Source organism: Somniosus microcephalus, chromosome 15 (genome assembly GCF_052327205.1).
Source record: "Somniosus microcephalus isolate GS21.2 chromosome 15, FLI_Smic_1.0, whole genome shotgun sequence".
NCBI classification, from domain to species: domain Eukaryota; kingdom Metazoa; phylum Chordata; class Chondrichthyes; order Squaliformes; family Somniosidae; genus Somniosus; species Somniosus microcephalus.
Genome location: NC_141001.1, coordinates 5,207,853 through 5,230,370, shown reverse-complemented (window position 1 = coordinate 5,230,370; position 22,518 = coordinate 5,207,853). Strand labels below are relative to the sequence as shown.

The 22,518-nt window shown below is 52.5% G+C and overlaps 1 protein-coding gene across 1 annotated transcript in view; it reads left to right on the top strand.

Annotated features, from left to right (window-relative positions):
- LOC147106511 (myosin-binding protein C, cardiac-type-like) overlaps positions 1-22,518 on the top strand; it is a 191,436-nt gene that overhangs the window by 85,512 nt on the left and 83,406 nt on the right. The window contains exons 11-13 of the mRNA XM_086007469.1: positions 1,901-2,035; positions 13,792-13,959; positions 15,230-15,318. Of these exons, the coding sequence (XP_085863595.1) occupies positions 1,901-2,035; positions 13,792-13,959; positions 15,230-15,318 (392 nt within the window). The remainder of the gene's footprint in view (positions 1-1,900; positions 2,036-13,791; positions 13,960-15,229; positions 15,319-22,518) is intronic.

Sequence of the window (22,518 nt, the reverse complement as noted above, 5' to 3'; positions counted from 1 at the left end):
CACAGACTATTACACCCTGTATCCAAAGGTTTGTAGACTGTACATCACCACTGCAGATGCTGTGATAACATGTATGAAAGCCATATTCTCCAGACATGGCGTGGCAAGCGAGGTCTTCACAGACAACGGACCCCAGTTTTACAATGCAAGTTTCCGACACTTTGCCAAAGAGTGGGACTTTGTCCACACAACATCAAGTCCTCACTATCCACAGTCCAATGGACTAGTGGAAAAATTGGTCCAGACAGTGAAAAGACTGATGTACAAGGCAAAAGACAGTGGAACTGACTTCTAACGAAGTATGCTTGTATACCGCACAACGCCGCTCGAGTGTGGTAAGTCACCAGCCCAACTCCTGATGGGACGTCGGCTAAGGTCAAACCTACCCATCCCGGAGAACCTCCTGAAAACAAAAGAGGGGGAGAAAGTGAGGAAGTTCAAAGAACAACAGAAAGAAAAGCAGAAGTACTACTATGACAGAGGAACACAAAACCTACCTGAACTCCACACTGGTGACCAAGTAAGGTTCAAAGACAAAACAAACACATGGACTCAGAAGGGAACTGTCCTGAGTGAAGTTCAACCAAGATCATACACCATTCAGACAGATGAGGGTGCTGTTCTGAGAAGAAATCGTCGAGATCTTCTCATGGGACCAGCCACAGCAGGTCAAGAGACTGATACTGTTCAACAACCTGATCACACAGCTGAGAACACATCATCTGAGGCAACAACTCAGATTCAAGGACAATCAATCAGAAAATCCTCAAGACACGTGAAGCCTCCTGAGAGACTCATTGAGCAAATTTAAGGACTATTGTTATAGAAGGAAGTAATGTTATCTTATTCTTTCTTCAAGTTCTAGTGTATTGACATATTTCATGTGAACACACAAAGCAAGGTTAAAAAACCTTGATCATGATAATGATAATGTAAGTTCATTAAGTGTTACAGTTAAAATGCAGATTAATACAAAGAAAACATGTTGTTAGTTAAAAGTAAAATACTTTTGTTTTAAGAAAAGGAGATGTAATGATATCAGCAAATAGAGATGGTATTTGCCTGTTTGATTATGATGCCATACCAGCATGTATTGATTGCTTGTGCCTGACCAGCAGAGGGCATGTGAACGAGACAAGCAAGGCAGTTTAGTTTCGGTTTCGTTCTAGATGCATCACTAGCATGATGTCTCTTGTAAATGCTGTATAAAGAGTTGAATAAGCTTTAGATTAAAAGACATTCTCTTTCATAAATGTCTCGTCATTGAACCCACAAAGAAATCAATACACCTCTCTCTCAGGGTGATATCTGTACACTGACTGGTGTCTCTCAGTCCCCTCTCTCGGGGATATCTGTACACTGACTGGTGTCTCTCAGTCCCTCTCTCTCAGGGAGGTATCTGTACACTGACTGGTGTCTCTCAGTCCCTCTCTCTCAGGGAGACATCTATACACTGACTGGTGTCTCTCAGTCCCTCTCTCTCAGGGGGATATCTGTACACTGACTGGTGTCTCTCAGTCCCTCTCCCTCGGGGAGATATCTGTACACTGACTGGTGTCTCTCAGTCCCTCTCTCTCGGGGAGATATCTGTACACTGACTGGTGTCTCTCAGTCCCTCTCTCTCGGGAAGATATCTGTACACTGACTGGTGTCTCTCAGTCCCTCTCTCTCGGGGAGATATCTGTACACTGACTGGTGTCTCTCAGTCCCTCTCTCTTGGGGAGATATCTGTACACTGACTGGTGTCTCTCAGTCCCTGTCTCTCTCGGGGAGATATCTGTAAACTGACTAGTGTCTCTCAGTCCTGTTTCCTGAGTTAATAGCCTGGATTCTCTGTGCAATCAGTTGAGGGTTGATCATCTCTCCCCATGTACACTATTGCTGACTTTCTTTATTCTAGCTCCCACTAGTGAACCCACCCAGCTGACAGTGGAGGATGTGAGTGACACAACGATTACCCTGAAGTGGAGAGTGCCAGAGAAGGTGGGAGCTGCGGGATTGGATGGATACCTGGTGGAGTACTGCAAGGTTGGACGTGAGTATCTGCACACTGTATTGTGCAGGGCTGTGTACTCACACTGCTCACTATTAGATGGGGAGCAATTGTGCAGGGCTGTGTACACACTCACACCACTGCTCACTATTAGATGGGAAGGTATTGTGCAGGGCTGTGTACACACTCTCACACCACTGCTCACTATTAGATGGGAAGGTATTGTGCAGGGCTGTGTACACACTCTCACACTGCTGCTCACTATTAGATGGGAAGGTATTGTGCAGGGCTGTGTACACACTCTCACATCACTGCTCACTATTAGATGGGAAGGTATTGTACAGGGTTGTGTACACACTCTCACACCACTGCTCACTATTAGATGGGAAGGTATTGTGCAGGACTGTGTACACTCGCACCACTGCTCTCTATTAGATGGGAAGGTATTGTGCAGGGCTGTGTACACACTCTCACACCACTGCTCACTATTAGATGGGGAGCAATTGTGCAGGGCTGTGTACACACTCACACCACTACTCACTATTAGATGGGAAGGTATTGTACAGGGCTGTGTACACACTCTCACACTGCTGCTCACTATTAGATGGGAAGGTATTGTGCAGGGCTGTGTACACACTCTCACACCACTGCTCACTATTAGATGGGAAGGTATTGTACAGGGCTGTGTACACACTCTCACATCACTGCTCACTATTAGATGGGAAGGTATTGTGCAGGGCTGTGTACACACTCTCACACCACTACTCACTATTAGATGGGAAGGTATTGTACAGGGCTGTGTACACACTCTCACACCACTGCTCACTATTAGATGGGAAGGTATTGTACAGGGCTGTGTACACACTCTCACATCACTGCTCACTATTAGATGAGAAGTTATTGTGCAGGGCTGTGTACACACTCTCACATCACTGCTCACTATTAGATGGGAAGGTATTGTACGGGGCTGTGGACACACTCTCACACCACTGCTCACTATTAGATGGGAAGGTATTGTACAGGGCTGTGTACACACTCTCACACCACTACTCACTATTAGATGGGAAGGTATTGTACAGGGCTGTGTACACACTCACACACCACTGCTCATTATTAGATGGGAAGGTATTGTGCAGGGCTGTGTACACACTCTCACACCACTACTCACTATTAGATGGGAAGGTATTGTACAGGTTTGTGTACACACTCTCACACCACTACTCACTATTAGATGGGAAGGTATTGTACAGGGCTGTGTACACACTCTCACACCACTGCTCACTATTAGATGGGAAGATATTGTGCAGGGCTGTGTACAAACTCTCACACCACTGCTCACTATTAGATGGGGAGATATTGTGCAGGGCTGTGTACACACACTCACACCGCTGCTCACTATTAGATGGGAAGGTATTGTGCAGGACTGTGTACACTCGCACCACTGCTCACTATTAGATGGGAAGTTTATTGTGCAGGGCTGTGTACACACTCTCACACCACTGCTCACTATTAGATGGGGAGGCATTGTGCAGGGCTATGTACACACTCTCACACCACTACTCACTATTAGATGGGAAGGTATTGTACAGGGCTGTGTACACACTCTCACACCACTGCTCACTATTAGATGGGGAGATATTGTGCAGGGCTGTGTACACACTCTCACACTGCTGCTCACTATTAGATGGGAAGGTATTGTGCAGGACTGTGTACACACTCTCACACCACTGCTCACTATTAGATGGGAAGATATTGTGCAGGGCTGTGTACACACTCTCACACCACTGCTCACTATTAGATGGGGAGGCATTGTGCAGGGCTATGTACACACTCTCACACCGCTGCTCACTATTAGATGGGAAGGTATTGTGCAGGACTGTGTACACTCGCACCACTGCTCACTATTAGATGGGAAGTTTATTGTGCAGGGCTGTGTACACACTCTCACACCACTGCTCACTATTAGATGGGGAGGCATTGTGCAGGGCTATGTACACACTCTCACACCACTGCTCACTATTAGATGGGAAGGTATTGTGCAGGGCTGTGTACACACTCACACATCACTGCTCACTATTAGATGGGAAGGTATTGTACAGGGCTGTGTACACACTCTCACACCGCTGCTCACTATTAGATGGGAAGGTATTGTGCAGGGCTGTGTACACACTCTCACACCACTACTCACTATTAGATGGGAAGGTATTGTGCAGGGCTGTGTACACACTCTCACACCACTGCTCACTATTAGATGGAAAGATATTGTACAGGGCTGTGTACACACTCTCACACCACTACTCACTATTAGATGGGAAGGTATTGTACAGGGCTGTGTACACACTCTCACACCACTGCTCACTATTAGATGGGAAGGTATTGTACAGGGCTGTGTACACACACTCGCACCACTGCTCACTATTAGATGGAAAGATATTGTACAGGGCTGTGTACACACTCTCACACCACTACTCACTATTAGATGGGAAGGTATTGTACAGGGCTGTGTACACACTCTCACACCACTGCTCACTATTAGATGGAAAGATATTGTACAGGGCTGTGTACACACTCTCACACCACTACTCACTATTAGATGGGAAGGTATTGTGCAGGGCTGTGTACACACTCTCACACCACTGCTCACTATTAGATGGAAAGATATTGTGCAGGGCTGTGTACACACTCTCACACCACTGCTCACTATTAGATGGGAAGATATTGTGCAGGGCTGTGTACACACTCTCACACCACTGCTCACTATTAGATGGGAAGATATTGTGCAGGGCTGTGTACACACTCTCACACCACTACTCACTATTAGATGGGAAGGTATTGTGCAGGGCTATGTACACACTCTCACACCACTGCTCACTATTAGATGGGGAGATATTGTACAGGGCTGTGTACACACTCTCACACCACTGCTCACTATTAGATGGGAAGGTATTGTGCAGGGCTGTGTACACACTCTCACACCACTGCTCACTATTAGATGGGGAGGCATTGTGCAGGGCTATGTACACACTCTCACACCGCTGCTCACTATTAGATGGGAAGGTATTGTGCAGGACTGTGTACACTCGCACCACTGCTCACTATTAGATGGGAAGGTATTGTGCAGGGCTGTGTACACACTCTCACACCGCTGCTCACTATTAGATGGGAAGGTATTGTGCAGGGCTGTGTACACACTCTCACACCACTGCTCACTATTAGATGGGAAGTTTATTGTGCAGGGCTGTGTACACACTCTCACACCACTGCTCACTATTAGATGGGAAGGTATTGTGCAGGGCTGTGTACACACTCTCACACCACTGCTCACTATTAGATGGGAAGGTATTGTACAGGGCTGTGTACACACTCTCACACCACTGCTCACTATTAGATGGGAAGGTATTGTACAGGGCTGTGTACACACTCTCACACCGCTGCTCACTATTAGATGGGAAGGTATTGTGCAGGGCTGTGTACACACTCTCACACCACTGCTCACTATTAGATGGGAAGGTATTGTGCAGGGCTGTGTACACACTCTCACACCACTGCTCACTATTAGATGGGGAGGCATTGTACAGGGTTGTGTACACACTCTCACACCACTGCTCACTATTAGATGGGGAGGCATTGTGCAGGGCTGTGTACACACTCTCACACCACTGCTCACTATTAGATGGGAAGGTATTGTGCAGGGCTGTGTACACACTCTCACACCGCTGCTCACTATTAGATGGGAAGGTATTGTGCAGGGCTGTGTACACACTCTCACACCACTGCTCACTATTAGATGGGAAGGTATTGTGCAGGGCTATGTACACACTCTCACACCGCTGCTCACTATTAGATGGGGAGGCATTGTACAGGGCTGTGTACACACTCTCACACCACTGCTCACTATTAGATGGGAAGGTATTGTGCAGGGCTGTGTACACACTCTCACACCACTGCTCACTATTAGATGGGAAGGTATTGTACAGGGCTGTGTACACACTCTCACACTGCTGCTCACTATTAGATGGGAAGGTATTGTGCAGGGTTGTGTACACACTCTCACACCACTGCTCACTATTAGATGGGAAGGTATTGTACAGGGCTGTGTACACACTCTCACACCACTGCTCACTATTAGATGGGAAGGTATTGTACAGGGCTGTGTACACACTCTCACACCACTGCTCACTATTAGATGGGAAGGTATTGTGCAGGGCTGTGTACACACTCTCACACCACTGCTCATTATTAGATGGGAAGGTATTGTACAGGGTTGTGTACACACTCTCACACCACTGCTCACTATTAGATGGGAAGGTATTGTGCAGGGCTGTGTACACACTCTCACACCACTGCTCACTATTAGATGGGAAGGTATTGTGCAGGGCTGTGTACACACTCTCACACCGCTGCTCACTATTAGATGGGAAGGTATTGTGCAGGGCTATGTACACACTCTCACACCACTACTCACTATTAGATGGGAAGGTATTGTGCAGGGCTGTGTACACACTCTCACACCACTACTCACTATTAGATGGGAAGGTATTGTACAGGGCTGTGTACACACTCTCACACCACTGCTCACTATTAGATGGGAAGGTATTGTACAGGGCTGTGTACACACACTCACACCGCTGCTCACTATTAGATGGGAAGGTATTGTACAGGGCTGTGTACACACTCTCACACCACTACTCACTATTAGATGGGAAGGTATTGTGCAGGGCTGTGTACACACTCTCACACCACTGCTCACTATTAGATGGGAAGGTATTGTACAGGGCTGTGTACACACTCTCACACCACTACTCACTATTAGATGGGAAGGTATTGTGCAGGGCTGTGTACACACACTCACACCACTGCTCACTATTAGATGGGAAGGTATTGTACAGGGCTGTGTACACACTCTCACACCACTACTCACTATTAGATGGGAAGGTATTGTGCAGGGTTGTGTACACACTCTCACACCACTACTCACTATTAGATGGGAAGGTATTGTGCAGGGCTGTGTACACACTCTCACACCACTGCTCACTATTAGATGGGAAGGTATTGTGCAGGGCTGTGTACACACTCTCACACCGCTGCTCACTATTAGATGGGAAGGTATTGTACAGGGCTGTGTACACACTCTCACACCGCTGCTCACTATTAGATGGGAAGGTATTGTGCAGGGCTGTGTACACACTCTCACACCACTGCTCACTATTAGATGGGAAGGTATTGTGCAGGGCTGTGTACACACTCTCACATCACTGCTCACTATTAGATGGGAAGGTATTGTGCAGGACTGTGTACACACTCTCACATCACTGCTCACTATTAGATGGGAAGGTATTGTGCAGGGCTGTGTACACACTCTCACATCACTGCTCACTATTAGATGGGAAGGTATTGTGCAGGGCTGTGTACACACTCTCACACCACTGCTCACTATTAGATGGGAAGGTATTGTGCAGGACTGTGTACACTCGCACCACTGCTCACTATTAGATGGGAAGTTTATTGTGCAGGGCTGTGTACACACTCTCACACCACTGCTCACTATTAGATGGGGAGGCATTGTGCAGGGCTATGTACACACTCTCACACCACTGCTCACTATTAGATGGGGAGGCATTGTGCAGGGCTATGTACACACTCTCACACCACTACTCACTATTAGATGGGAAGGTATTGTACAGGGTTGTGTACACACTCTCACACCACTACTCACTATTAGATGGGAAGGTATTGTGCAGGGCTATGTACACACTCTCACACCACTACTCACTATTAGATGGGGAGGCATTGTGCAGGGCTATGTACACACTCTCACACCACTACTCACTATTAGATGGGAAGGTATTGTTCAGGGCTGTGTACACACTCTCACACCACTGCTCACTATTAGATGGGAAGGTATTGTGCAGGGCTATGTACACACTCTCACACCACTACTCACTATTAGATGGGGAGGCATTGTACAGGGCTATGTACACACTCTCACACCGCTGCTCACTATTAGATGGGAAGGTATTGTACAGGGCTGTGTACACACTCTCACACCACTGCTCACTATTAGATGGGAAGGTATTGTGCAGGGCTGTGTACACACTCTCACACCACTGCTCACTATTAGATGGGAAGGTATTGTGCAGGGCTGTGTACACACTCTCACATCACTGCTCACTATTAGATGGGAAGGTATTGTGCAGGACTGTGTACACACTCTCACATCACTGCTCACTATTAGATGGGAAGGTATTGTGCAGGGCTGTGTACACACTCTCACATCACTGCTCACTATTAGATGGGAAGGTATTGTGCAGGGCTGTGTACACACTCTCACACCACTGCTCACTATTAGATGGGAAGGTATTGTGCAGGACTGTGTACACTCGCACCACTGCTCACTATTAGATGGGAAGTTTATTGTGCAGGGCTGTGTACACACTCTCACACCACTGCTCACTATTAGATGGGGAGGCATTGTGCAGGGCTATGTACACACTCTCACACCACTACTCACTATTAGATGGGAAGGTATTGTGCAGGGCTATGTACACACTCTCACACCACTACTCACTATTAGATGGGGAGGCATTGTGCAGGGCTATGTACACACTCTCACACCACTACTCACTATTAGATGGGAAGGTATTGTACAGGGCTGTGTACACACTCTCACACCACTGCTCACTATTAGATGGGAAGGTATTGTGCAGGGCTATGTACACACTCTCACACCACTACTCACTATTAGATGGGGAGGCATTGTACAGGGCTATGTACACACTCTCACACCGCTGCTCACTATTAGATGGGAAGGTATTGTACAGGGCTGTGTACACACTCTCACACCACTACTCACTATTAGATGGGAAGGTATTGTGCAGGGCTGTGTACACACTCTCACACCACTACTCACTATTAGATGGGAAGGTATTGTGCAGGGCTGTGTACACACTCTCACACCACTACTCACTATTAGATGGGAAGGTATTGTGCAGGGCTATGTACACACTCTCACACCACTGCTCACTATTAGATGGGAAGGTATTGTACAGGGCTGTGTACACACTCTCACACCACTACTCACTATTAGATGGGAAGGTATTGTGCAGGGCTATGTACACACTCTCACACCGCTGCTCACTATTAGATGGGAAGGTATTGTGCAGGGCTGTGTACACACTCTCACACCACTACTCACTATTAGATGGGAAGGTATTGTGCAGGGCTGTGTACACACTCTCACACCACTACTCACTATTAGATGGGAAGGTATTGTGCAGGGCTATGTACACACTCTCACACCACTGCTCACTATTAGATGGGAAGGTATTGTACAGGGCTGTGTACACACTCTCACACCACTACTCACTATTAGATGGGAAGGTATTGTGCAGGGCTGTGTACACACTCTCACACCGCTGCTCACTATTAGATGGGAAGGTATTGTGCAGGGCTGTGTACACACTCTCACACCACTACTCACTATTAGATGGGAAGGTATTGTGCAGGGCTGTGTACACACTCTCACACCACTGCTCACTATTAGATGGGAAGGTATTGTGCAGGGCTGTGTACACACTCTCACACCACTACTCACTATTAGATGGGAAGGTATTGTGCAGGGCTGTGTACACACTCTCACACCACTGCTCACTATTAGATGGGAAGGTATTGTACAGGGCTGTGTACACACTCTCACACCGCTGCTCACTATTAGATGGGAAGGTATTGTGCAGGGCTGTGTACACACTCTCACACCACTACTCACTATTAGATGGGAAGGTATTGTGCAGGGCTGTGTACACACTCTCACACCACTGCTCACTATTAGATGGGAAGGTATTGTGCAGGGCTGTGTACACACTCTCACACCACTGCTCACTATTAGATGGGGAGGCATTGTGCAGGGCTGTGTACACACTCTCACACCACTGCTCACTATTAGATGGGAAGGTATTGTACAGGGCTGTGTACACACTCTCACACCACTGCTCACTATTAGATGGGAAGGTATTGTGCAGGGCTGTGTACACACTCTCACACCACTGCTCACTATTAGATGGGAAGGTATTGTGCAGGGCTGTGTACACACTCTCACACCACTGCTCACTATTAGATGGGGAGATATTGTGCAGGGCTGTGTACACACTCTCACACCACTGCTCACTATTAGATGGGAAGGTATTGTGCAGGGCTGTGTACACACTCTCACACCACTGCTCACTATTAGATGGGAAGGTATTGTGCAGGGCTGTGTACACACTCTCACACCACTGCTCACTATTAGATGGGAAGGTATTGTGCAGGGCTGTGTACACACTCTCACACCACTGCTCACTATTAGATGGGAAGGTATTGTGCAGGGCTGTGTACACACTCTCACACCACTGCTCACTATTAGATGGGAAGGTATTGTGCAGGGCTGTGTACACACTCTCACATCACTGCTCACTATTAGATGGGAAGGTATTGTGCAGGGCTGTGTACACACTCTCACACCACTGCTCACTATTAGATGGGAAGGTATTGTACAGGGCTGTGTACACACTCTCACACCACTACTCACTATTAGATGGGAAGGTATTGTACAGGGCTGTGTACACACTCTCACACCACTGCTCACTATTAGATGAGAAGTTATTGTGCAGGGCTGTGTACACACTCTCACATCACTGCTCACTATTAGATGGGAAGGTATTGTGCAGGGCTGTGTACACACTCTCACACCACTGCTCACTATTAGATGGGAAGGTATTGTACAGGGCTGTGTACACACTCTCACACCACTGCTCACTATTAGATGGGGAGATATTGTACAGGGCTGTGTACACACTCTCACACCACTACTCACTATTAGATGGGGAGGCATTGTACAGGGCTATGTACACACTCTCACACCACTGCTCACTATTAGATGGGAAGGTATTGTGCAGGGCTGTGTACACACTCTCACACCACTACTCACTATTAGATGGGAAGGTATTGTACAGGGCTGTGTACACACTCTCACACCACTACTCACTATTAGATGGGAAGGTATTGTACAGGGTTGTGTACACACTCTCACACCACTGCTCACTATTAGATGGGAAGGTATTGTGCAGGGCTATGTACACACTCTCACACCACTGCTCACTATTAGATGGGAAGGTATTGTGCAGGGCTGTGTACACACTCTCACACCACTACTCACTATTAGATGGGAAGGTATTGTACAGGGTTGTGTACACACTCTCACACCACTACTCACTATTAGATGGGAAGGTATTGTGCAGGGCTGTGTACACACTCTCACACCACTGCTCACTATTAGATGGGAAGGTATTGTACAGGGCTGTGTACACACTCTCACACCACTGCTCACTATTAGATGGGAAGGTATTGTGCAGGGCTGTGTACACACTCTCACACCACTGCTCACTATTAGATGGGAAGGTATTGTACAGGGCTGTGTACACACTCTCACACCACTGCTCACTATTAGATGGGAAGGTATTGTGCAGGGCTGTGTACACACTCTCACACCACTGCTCACTATTAGATGGGAAGGTATTGTGCAGGGCTGTGTACACACTCTCACACCACTGCTCACTATTAGATGGGGAGATATTGTGCAGGGCTGTGTACACACTCTCACACCACTGCTCACTATTAGATGGGAAGGTATTGTGCAGGGCTGTGTACACACTCTCACACCACTGCTCACTATTAGATGGGAAGGTATTGTGCAGGGCTGTGTACACACTCTCACACCACTGCTCACTATTAGATGGGAAGGTATTGTGCAGGGCTGTGTACACACTCTCACACCACTGCTCACTATTAGATGGGGAGGTATTGTACAGGGCTGTGTACACACTCTCACACCACTGCTCACTATTAGATGGGAAGGTATTGTGCAGGGCTGTGTACACACTCTCACATCACTGCTCACTATTAGATGGGAAGGTATTGTGCAGGGCTGTGTACACACTCTCACACCACTGCTCACTATTAGATGGGGAGATATTGTGCAGGGCTGTGTACACACTCTCACATCACTGCTCACTATTAGATGGGAAGGTATTGTACAGGGCTGTGTACACACTCTCACACCTCTACTCACTATTAGATGGGACGGTATTGTACAGGGCTGTGTACACACTCTCACACCACTGCTCACTATTAGATGGGGAGATATTGTGCAGGGCTGTGTACACACTCTCACACCACTGCTCACTATTAGATGGGGAGATATTGTGCAGGGCTGTGTACACACTCTCACATCACTGCTCACTATTAGATGGGAAGGTATTGTGCAGGGCTGTGTACACACTCTCACACCGCTGCTCACTATTAGATGGGAAGGTATTGTGCAGGGCTGTGTACACACTCTCACACCACTGCTCACTATTAGATGGGGAGATATTGTGCAGGGCTGTGTACACACTCTCACACCACTGCTCACTATTAGATGGGGAGGCATTGTGCAGGGCTGTGTACACACTCTCACACCACTGCTCACTATTAGATGGGAAGGTATTGTGCAGGGCTGTGTACACACTCTCACACCACTGCTCACTATTAGATGGGGAGGCATTGTGCAGGGCTGTGTACACACTCTCACACCACTGCTCACTATTAGATGGGAAGTTTATTGTGCAGGGCTGTGTACACACTCTCACATCACTGCTCACTATTAGATGGGAAGGTATTGTGCAGGGCTGTGTACACACTCTCACACTGCTGCTCACTATTAGATGGGAAGGTATTGTACAGGGCTGTGTACACACTCTCACACTGCTGCTCACTATTAGATGGGAAGGTATTGTGCAGGGTTGTGTACACACTCTCACACCACTGCTCACTATTAGATGGGAAGGCATTGTGCAGGGCTGTGTACACTCGCACCACTGCTCACTATTAGATGGGAAGTTTATTGTGCAGGGCTGTGTACACACTCTCACACCACTGCTCACTATTAGATGGGAAGGTATTGTGCAGGGCTGTGTACACACTCTCACACCACTGCTCACTATTAGATGGGTGTTGAATGGGTATTAATGTGGGATTGTTTTAGTGGTGCGGTGTATTGATTGGCAGGTTGGCGGTACCTGCCCTGGGCAGAGGGCACTATACCCAGACTCTGAATCTGACTGGTTCACATATAGTGTGAGTGACAGTGACTGCTGATAATGACACATATGGGACATGCTCCGACTATTCACACACGTGTAGATAATCACACCGTGGAGTTACTGGGAATTTTACACACCTATTTGCACAATTACACACTCATTTATGCAATAATGCTACGCAACCAAGCAAAGCAAAAATACACATTTCCAGAGTCCGGGGCTCCGTTTATTGCTCCTGTGATTCTCACTAAACATCTCTCTGTTTTTCTCTCTCTCCCTCTGGGTGACTTTCCCCTGTGTGTGCTGTTTTCTCTCTTTCTCTCTCTCTCTTTCTCTCATTGTCTGTGTTTATGCCTCTCTATGTCTCCATCTTTCTAACTCTTCCCATCCCCCCATGTCTCCATCTCACCCTCTCCCAATCCCATCTCTCTCTCTCTGTCTCCATTTCTCTAACTTTCTCCGCTTTCCCTCTGTCTCTCCCTCACTATATCTCTGTCTCTCTCACTTCCCTCTGTCTGTTTCCTTCACCTCTCTGTGTGCCTTGCACTCCCCGTTGTCTCTGCCTCTCTCCCTTCTCTATCTCTCTCTCTCTCTATGTTGCTCTCCCCATCTCCCTATTTCTTCCCCTCTCTGCATCTCTCTTGTCTGCATCTCCCTCTTTCCTTCCTCCTCTCCCTCTCCCAGTGGATGAGTGGGTACCCGCTCAGCAAGGCTTGACTGAACGCAACTCCATCATAATTCGCGATCTACCGACGGGTGAGAAGCTGCATTTCCGAGTGAGAGCCATCAACATGGCAGGAGCGAGTGGTGCCGCCACGCTGGCCCAGCCCGCCACCATCCAGGAGATTGTCCGTGAGTATCGGCCGCGGGTCCTCTCACACACACACAGCCCACAGACTGCTCTTAGATTCAGATCCGTGCCCCTGTTTAACAGAAACACGGACCAAGAACAGCAACAGTCCCACCATCCACCGTATTAGAAACATGGTCTGAATAAACTCACACAGCCGGATTACTCAGCGTCTTTCTCTCTCTCACTTTCACTCTCTCTGTGCTGCTCTCTCTCGCTCTCTCTCGCTCGCGCTCTCTCTCTCGCTCTCTCGCTCCCTCTCGCTCTCTCTCTCTCTCTCTCGCTCTTGCTCGCGCTCTCTCGCGCTCTCTCTCTCGCTCTTGCTCGCGCTCCCTCGCTCTCCCTCGCGCTCTCGCTCTCTCTCGCGCTCGCGCTCTCGCTCGCTCTCTCGCTCTCGCTCTCTCTCTCTCTCGCTCGCTCTCTCTCTCTCGCTCTCTCTCTCTGCTTCCCTCCCTCTCACTGCAAGCACCGTCCTCATTCAGCAAATCTTCAATGAGCTGCTCATTTGACCACACAACAGCACGGTGTGGGATACACGGAAAGGGGAAAGAGTTTGTGGATGTGGCCTGGCGAGATAAGGCAGTGCCAATGGTGTGTGCTATCACAGGTCTGTGAGCAGAGGCTCAACTATACACCCAGCTTAAACAGCTGCAGCTGCTGGCTTCCACCCTCCCCTCCACTCCTCGGCCTGAGCGGGTGAGCTGATACTCTGCTCCCAGGCCCAACAGCCACTGGGATGAAGGCCTTTGGGTGGGGCTAGGAGTTTGGAGCCTGGCCTGAGCCATCTTCGACCACCCTTACCCGCGCCACCCCTCCACGGCCTGTAAGAGCGTGGCCGGCCAACTCATTTATGGTCCCGCTAAGGTTACCTAGCAACAACTAAATGTCCTTCCACAGTGAGAGCAGGACCAGGAAGTGGAAGGGCTCTGGGTCTCTTACCCAGAAGGCCCTCCTCCATTGAACTCTGAACCACCGCTCCTGCGGGACCAAGGACAGGCCGTCTCGCAGTGGAGGGAGGGCAAATCAGGCCATGGTTACTTCCCCACCCCACAAAAAAATCTCCCTCCCTCCACCCCGCCTGCTTAGAGACGGCCTTCAGATCAGCACTAACACAGGCCTGAGACCTCATATTCACGGGTAATGTGAGACCCAGGAGGGAGTTTGGAATCGGATTTTTATTTCTTTTGGTCTGTAAGTTTCTGGGTGAGAGTATATTAAAATGTCCCTCTCTCCTCGGGCGTCAGCTAAACTGTAGTCTCTTCACAATTCCAGAGAAGCCCAAGATCTGCCTTCCCCGCAGCCTGCGGCAGAAGTTGGTGAAGCTGGTGGGAGAGACAGTGAACCTCATGGTCCCGTTCCAGGTGAGGAGACTCGTATATCGAAAACCACCACCAGTAAAAGGCACAAGCACTCAGTCCCATTCCCCTGTCCTTTCCCCATTCCCCCATCGCCCCGTACCCTCTCTCTGATACAGCTCTCCCCTCAGTCCCATTCCCCTGTCCTTTCCCCATTCCCTCATCACCCCGTGCCCTCTCTCTGATACAGCTCTCCCCTCAGTCCCATTCCCCTGTCCTTTCCCCATTCCCCCATCGCCCCGTGCCCTCTCTCTGATACAGCTCTCCCCTCAGTCCCATTCCCCTGTCCTTTCCCCATTCTCCCATCGCCCCGTGCCCTCTCTCTGATACAGCTCTCCCCTCAGTCCCATTCCCCTGTCCTTTCTCCATTCCCCCATCGCCCCGTGCCCTCTCTCTGATACAGCTCTCCCCTCAGTCCCATTCCCCTGTCCTTTCCCCATTCCCCCATCGCCCCGTGCCCTCTCTCTGATACAGCTCTCCCCTCAGTCCCATTCCCCTGTCCTTTCCCCATTCCCCCATCGCCCCGTGCCCTCTCTCTGATACAGCTCTCCCCTCAGTCCCATTCCCCTGTCCTTTCCCCACTCCCCCATCACCCCGTGCCCTCTCTCTGATACAGCTCTCCCCTCAGTCCCATTCCCCGGTCCTTTCCCCATTCCCCCATCGCCCCGCGCCCTCTCTCTGATACAGCTCCCCCTCAGTCCCATTCCCCTGTGCTTTCCCCATTCCCTCATCGCCCCGTGCCCTCTCTCTGATACAGCTCTCCCCTCAGTCCCATTCCCCGGTCCTTTCCCCATTCCCCCATCGCCCCGCGCCCTCTCTCTGATACAGCTCTCCCCTCAGTCCCATTCCCCTGTCCTTTCCCCATTCCCCCATCGCCCCGTGCCCTCTCTCTGATACAGCTCTCCCCTCAGTCCCATTCCCCTGTCCTTTCCCCAGTCCCCCATCGCCCCGTGCCCTCTCTCTGATACAGCTCTCCCCTCAGTCCCATTCCCCTGTCCTTTCCCCATTCCCCCATCGCCCCGTGCCCTCTCTCTGATACAGCTCTCCCCTCAGTCCCATTCCCCTGTCCTTTCCCCATTCCCCCATCGCCCCGTGCCCTCTCTCTGATACAGCTCTCCCCTCAGTCCCATTCCCCTGTCCTTTCCCCATTCCACCATCGCCCCGTGCCCTCTCTCTGATACAGATCTCCCCTCAGGCCCATTCCCCTGTCCTTTCCCCATTCCCCCATCGCCCCGTGCCCTCTCTCTGATGCAGCACTCCCCTCAGTCCCATTCCCCTGTCCTTTCCCCATTCCACCATCGCCCCGTGCCCTCTCTCTGATACAGCTCTCCCCTCAGTCCCATTCCCCTGTCCTTTCCCCATTCCCCCATCGCCCCGTGCCCTCTCTCTGATACAGCTCTCCCCTCAGTCCCATTCCCCTGTCCTTTCCCCATTCCCCCATCGCCCCATGCCCTCTCTGATACAGCTCTCCCCTCAGTCCCATTCCCCTGTCCTTTCCCCATTCCCCCATTCCCCCGTGCCCTCTCTCTGATACAGCTCTCCCCTCAGTCCCATTCCCCTGTCCTTTCCCCATTCCCCCATCGCCCCGTGCCCTCTCTCTGATACAGCTCTCCCTTCAGTCCCATTCCCCTGCCCTTTCCCCATTCCCCCATCGCCCCGTGCCCTCTCTCTGATACAGCTCTCCCCTCAGTCCCATTCCCCTGTCCTTTCCCCATTCCCCCATCGCCCCGTGCCCTCTCTCTGATACAGCTCTCCCCTCAGTCCCATTCCCCTGTCCTTTCCCCATTCCCCCATCGCCCCGTGCCCTCTCTCTGATACAGCTCTCCCCTCAGTCCCATTCCCCTGTCCTTTCCCCATTCCCCCATCGCCCCGTGCCCTCTCTCTGATACAGCTCTCCCCTCAGTCCCATTCCCCTGTCCTTTCCCCATTCCCCCATCGCCCCGTGCCCTCTCTCTGATACAGCTCTCCCCTCAGTCCCATTCCCCTGTCCTTTCCCCATTCCCCCATCGCCCCGTGTCCTCTCTCTGATACAGCTCTCCCCTCAGTCCCATTCCCCTGTCCTTTCCCCATTCCCCCATCGCCCCGTGCCCTCTCTCTGATACAGCTCTCCCCTCAGTCCCATTCCCCTGTCCTTTCCCCATTCCCCCATCGCCCCGTGCCCTCTCTCTGATACAGCTCTCCCCTCAGTCCCATTCCCCTGTCCTTTCCCCATTCCCCCATCGCCAAGTGCCCTCTCTCTGATACAGCTCTCCCCTCAGTCCCATTCCCCTGTCCTTTCCCCATTCCCCCATCGCCCAGTGCCCTATCTCTGATACAGCTCTCTCCTCAGTCCCATTCCCCTGTCCTTTCCCCATTCCCCCATCGCCCCGTGCCCTCTCTCTGATACAGCTCTCCCCTCAGTCCCATTCCCCTGTCCTTTCCCCATTTCCCCATCGCCCCGTGCCCTCTCTCTGATACAGCTCTCCCCTCAGTCCCATTCCCCTGTCCTTTCCCCATCGCCCCGTGCCCTCTCTCTGATACAGCTCTCTCCTCAGTCCCATTCCCCTGTCCTTTCCCCATTCCCCCATCGCCCCGTGCCCTCTCTGATACAGCTCTCCCCTCAGTCCCATTCCCCTGTCCTTTCCCCATTCCCCCATCGCCCAGTGCCCACTCTCTGATACAGCTCGCCCCTCAGTCCCATTCCCCTGTCCTTTCCCCATTCCCCCATCGCCCCGTGCCCTCTCTCTGATACGGCTCTCTCCCCAGTCCCATTCCCCTGTCCTTTCCCCATTCCCTCATCGCCCCGTACCCTCTCTCTGATACAGCTCTCTCCTCAGTCCCATTCCCCTGTCCTTTCCCCATTCCCCCATCGCCCCGTGCCCTCTCTCTGATACAGCTCTCCCCTCAGTCCCATTCCCCTGTCCTTTCCCCATTCCCCCATCGCCCCGTGCCCTCTCTGATACAGCTCTCCCCTCAGTCCCATTCCCCTGTCCTTTCCCCATTCCCCCATCGCCCCGTGCCCTCTCTCTGATACAGCTCTCCCCTCAGTCCCATTCCCCTGTCCTTTCCCCATTCCCCCATCGCCCCGTGCCCTCTCTCTGATACAGCTCTCCCCTCAGTCCCATTCCCCTGTCCTTTCCCCATTCCCCGATCGCCCCGTGCCCTCTCTCTGATACAGCTCTCCCCTCAGTCCCATTCCCCTGTCCTTTCCCCATTCCCCCATCGCCCCGTGCCCTCTGTCTGATACAGCTCTCCCCTCAGTCCCATTCCCCTGTCCTTTCCCCATTCCCCCATCGCCCCGTGCCCTCTCTCTGATACAGCTCTCCCCTCAGTCCCATTCCCCTGTCCTTTCCCCATCGCCCCCTGCCCTCTCTCTGATACAGCTCTCCCCTCAGTCCCATTCCCCTGTCCTTTCCCCATTCCCCCATCACCCCGTGCCCTCTCTCTGATACAGCTCTCCCTTCAGTCCCATTCCCCTGTCCTTTCCCCATTCCCCCATCGCCCTGTGCCCTCTCTCTGATACAGCTCTCCCCTCAGTCCCATTCCCCTGTCCTTTCCCCATTCCCCCATCGCCCCGTGCCCTCTCTCTGATACAGCTCCCCCCTCAGTCCCATTCCCCTGTCCTTTCTCCATTCCCCCATCGCCCCGTGCCCTCTCTCTGATACAGCTCTCCCCTCAGTCCCATTCCCCTGTCCTTTCCCCATTCCGCCATCGCCCCGTGCCCTCTCTCTGATACAGCTCTCCCCTCAGTCCCATTCCCCTGTCCTTTCCCCATTCCCTCATCGCCCCGTGCCCTCTCTCTGATACAGCTCTCTCCTCAGTCCCATTCCCCTGTCCTTTCCCCATTCCCCCATCGCCCCGTGCCCTCTCTCTGATACAGCTCTCCCCTCAGTCCCATTATCCTGTCCTTTCCCCATTCCCCCATCGCCCTGTGCCCTCTCTCTGATACAGCTCTCCCCTCAGTCCCATTCCCCTGTCCTTTCCCCATTCCCCCATCGCCCCGTGCCCTCTCTCTGATACAGCTCTCCCCTCAGTCCCATTCCCCTGTCCTTTCCCCATTCCCCCATCGCCCTGTGCCCTCTCTCTGATACAGCTCTCCCCTCAGTCCCATTATCCTGTCCTTTCCCCATTCCCCCATCGCCCTGTGCCCTCTCTCTGATACAGCTCTCTCCTCAGTCCCATTCCCCTGTCATTTCCCCATTCCCCCATCGCCTCGTGTCCTCTCTCTGATATATCTCTCCCCTCAGTCCCATTCCCCTGTCCTTTCCCCATTCCCCCATCGCCCCGTGCCCTCTCTCTGATACAGCTCTCTCCTCAGTCCCATTCCCCTGTCCTTTCCGCATTCCCCCATCGCCCCGTGCCCTCTCTCTGATACAGCTCCCCCCTCAGTCCCATTCCCCTGTCCTTTCCCCATTCCCCCATCGCCCCGTGCCCTCTCTCTGATACAGCTCTCCCCTCAGTCCCATTCCCCTGTCCTTTCCCCATTCCCCCATCGCCTCGTGTCCTCTCTCTGATATATCTCTCCCCTCAGTCCCATTCCCCTGTCCTTTCCCCATTCCCCCATCGCCTCGTGCCCCCTCTCTGATACAGGTCTCCCCTCAGTCCCATTCCCCTGTCCTTTCCGCATTCCCCCATCGCCCCGTGCCCTCTCTCTGATACAGCTCCCTCCTCAGTCCCATTCCGCTGTCCTTTCCCCATTCCCCCATCGCCCCGTGCCCTCTCTCTGATACTGCTCCCCCCTCAGTCCCATTCCCCTGTCTTTCCCCATTCCCCAATCGCCCCGTGCCCTCTCTCTGATACAGCTCTCTCCTCAGTCCCATTCCCCATTCCCCCATCGACCCGTGCCCTCTCTCTAATACAGCTCTCCCCTCAGTCCCATTCCCCTGTCCTTTCCCCATTCCCCCATCGCCCCGTGCCCTCTCTCTGATACAGCTCTCCCCTCAGTCCCATTCCCGTCCTTTCCCCATTCCCCCATCGCCCCGTGCCCTCTCTCTGATACAGCTCTCCCCTCAGTCCCATTCCCCTGTCCTTTCCCCATTCCCCCATCGCCCCGTGCCCTCTCTCTGATACAGCTCTCTCCTCAGTCCCATTCCCCTGTCCTTTCCCCATTCCCCCATCGCCCCGTGCCCTCACTCTGATACAGCTCTCTCCTCAGCCCCATTCCCCTGTCCTTTCCCCATTCCCCCATCGCCCCGTGCCCTCTCTCTGATACAGCTCTCCCCTCAGTCCCATTCCCCTGTCCTTTCCCCATTCCCCCATCGCCCCGTGCCCTCTCTCTGATACAGCTCTCCCCTCAGTCCCATTCCCCTGTCCTTTCCCCAATCCCCCATCGCCCCGTGCCCTCCCTCTGATACAGCTCTGCCTTCAGTCCCATTCCCCTGTCCTTTCCCCCTTCCTCCATCGCCCCGTGCCCTCTCTCTGATACAGCTCTCCCCTCAGTCCCATTCCCCTGTCCTTTCCCCCTTCCTCCATCGCCCCGTGCCCTCTCTCTGATACAGCTCTCCCCTCAGTCCCATTCCCCTGTCCTTTCCCCATTCCCCCATCGCCCCGTGCCCTCTTTCTGATACAGCTCTCCCCTCAGTCCCATTCCCCTGTCCTTTCCCCATTCCCCCATCGCCCCGTGCCCTCTCTCTGATACAGCTCTCCCCTCAGTCCCATTCCCCTGTCCTTTCCCCATTCCCCCATCGCCCCGTGCCCTCTCTCTGATACAGCTCTCCCCTCAGTCCCATTCCCCTGTCCTTTCCCCATTCCCCCATCGCCCCGTGCCCTCTCTCTGATACAGCTCTCCCTTCAGTCCCATTCCCCTGTCCTTTCCCCATTCCCCCATCGCCCCGTGCCCTCTCTCTGATACAGCTCTCCCCTCAGTCCCATTCCCCCGTCCTTTCCCCATTCCCCCATCGCCCCGTGCCCTCTCTCTGATACAGCTCTCCCCTCAGTCCCATTCCCCTGTCCTTTCCCCATTCCCCCATCCCCCCGTGCCCTCTCTCTGATACAGCTCTCCCCTCAGTCCCATTCCCCTGTCCTTTCCCCATTCCCCCATCGCCCTGTGCTCTCTCTCTGATCCAGCTCTCTCCTCAGTCCCATTCCCCTGTCCTTTCCCCATTCCCCCATCGCCCCGTGCCCTCTCTGATACAGCTCTCTCCTCAGTCCCATTCCCCTGTCTTATCCCCATTCCCCCATCGCCCCGTGCCCTCTCTCTGATACAGCTCTCCCCTCAGTCCCATTCCCCTGTCCTTTCCCCATTCCCCCATCGCCCCGTGCCCTCTCTCTGATACAGCTCTCTCCTCAGTCCCATTCCCCTGTCCTTTCCCCATTCCCCCATCGCCCCGTGCCCTCTCTCTGATACAGCTTTCCCCTCAGTCCCATTCTCCTGTCCTTTCCCCATTCCCCCATCGCCCCGTGCTCTCTCTCTGATACAGCTCTCCCCTCAGTCCCATTCCCCTGTCCTTTCCCCATTCCCCCATCGCCCAGTGCCCTCTCTCTGATACAGCTCTCTCCTCAGTCCCATTCCCCTGTCCTTTCCCCATTCCCCCATCGCCCCGTGCCCTCTCTCTGATACAGCTCTCTCCTCAGTCCCATTCCCCTGTCCTTTCCCCATTCCCCCATCGCCCACTGCCCTCTCTCTGATACAGCTCTCCCCTCAGTCCCATTCCCCTGTCCTTTCCCCATTCCCCCATCACCCCGTGCCCTCTCTCTGATACAGCTCTCCCCTCAGTCCCATTCCCCTGTCCTTTCCCCATTCCCCCATCGCCCCGTGCCCTCTCTCTGATACAGCTCACCCCTCTGTCCCATTCCCCTGTCCTTTCCCCATTCCCCCATCGCCCCGTGCCCTCTCTCTGATACAGCTCTCCCCTCAGTCCCATTCCCCTGTCCTTTCCCCATTCCCCCATCACCCCGTGCCCTCTCTCTGATACAGCTCTCCCCTCAGTCCCATTCCCCTGTCCTTTCCCCATTCCCCCATCGCCCCGTGCCCTCTCTCTGATACAGCTCACCCCTCTGTCCCATTCCCCTGTCCTTTCCCCATTCCCCCATCGCCCCGTGCCCTCTCTCTGATACAGCTCTCCCCTCAGTCCCATTCCCCTGTCCTTTTCCCATCCCACCATCGCCCCGTGCCCTCTCTCTGATACAGCTCTCCCCTCAGTCCCACTCCCCTGCCCTTTCCCCATTCCCCCATCGCCCCGTGCCCTCTCTCTGATACAGCACTCCCCTCAGTCCCACTCCCCTGCC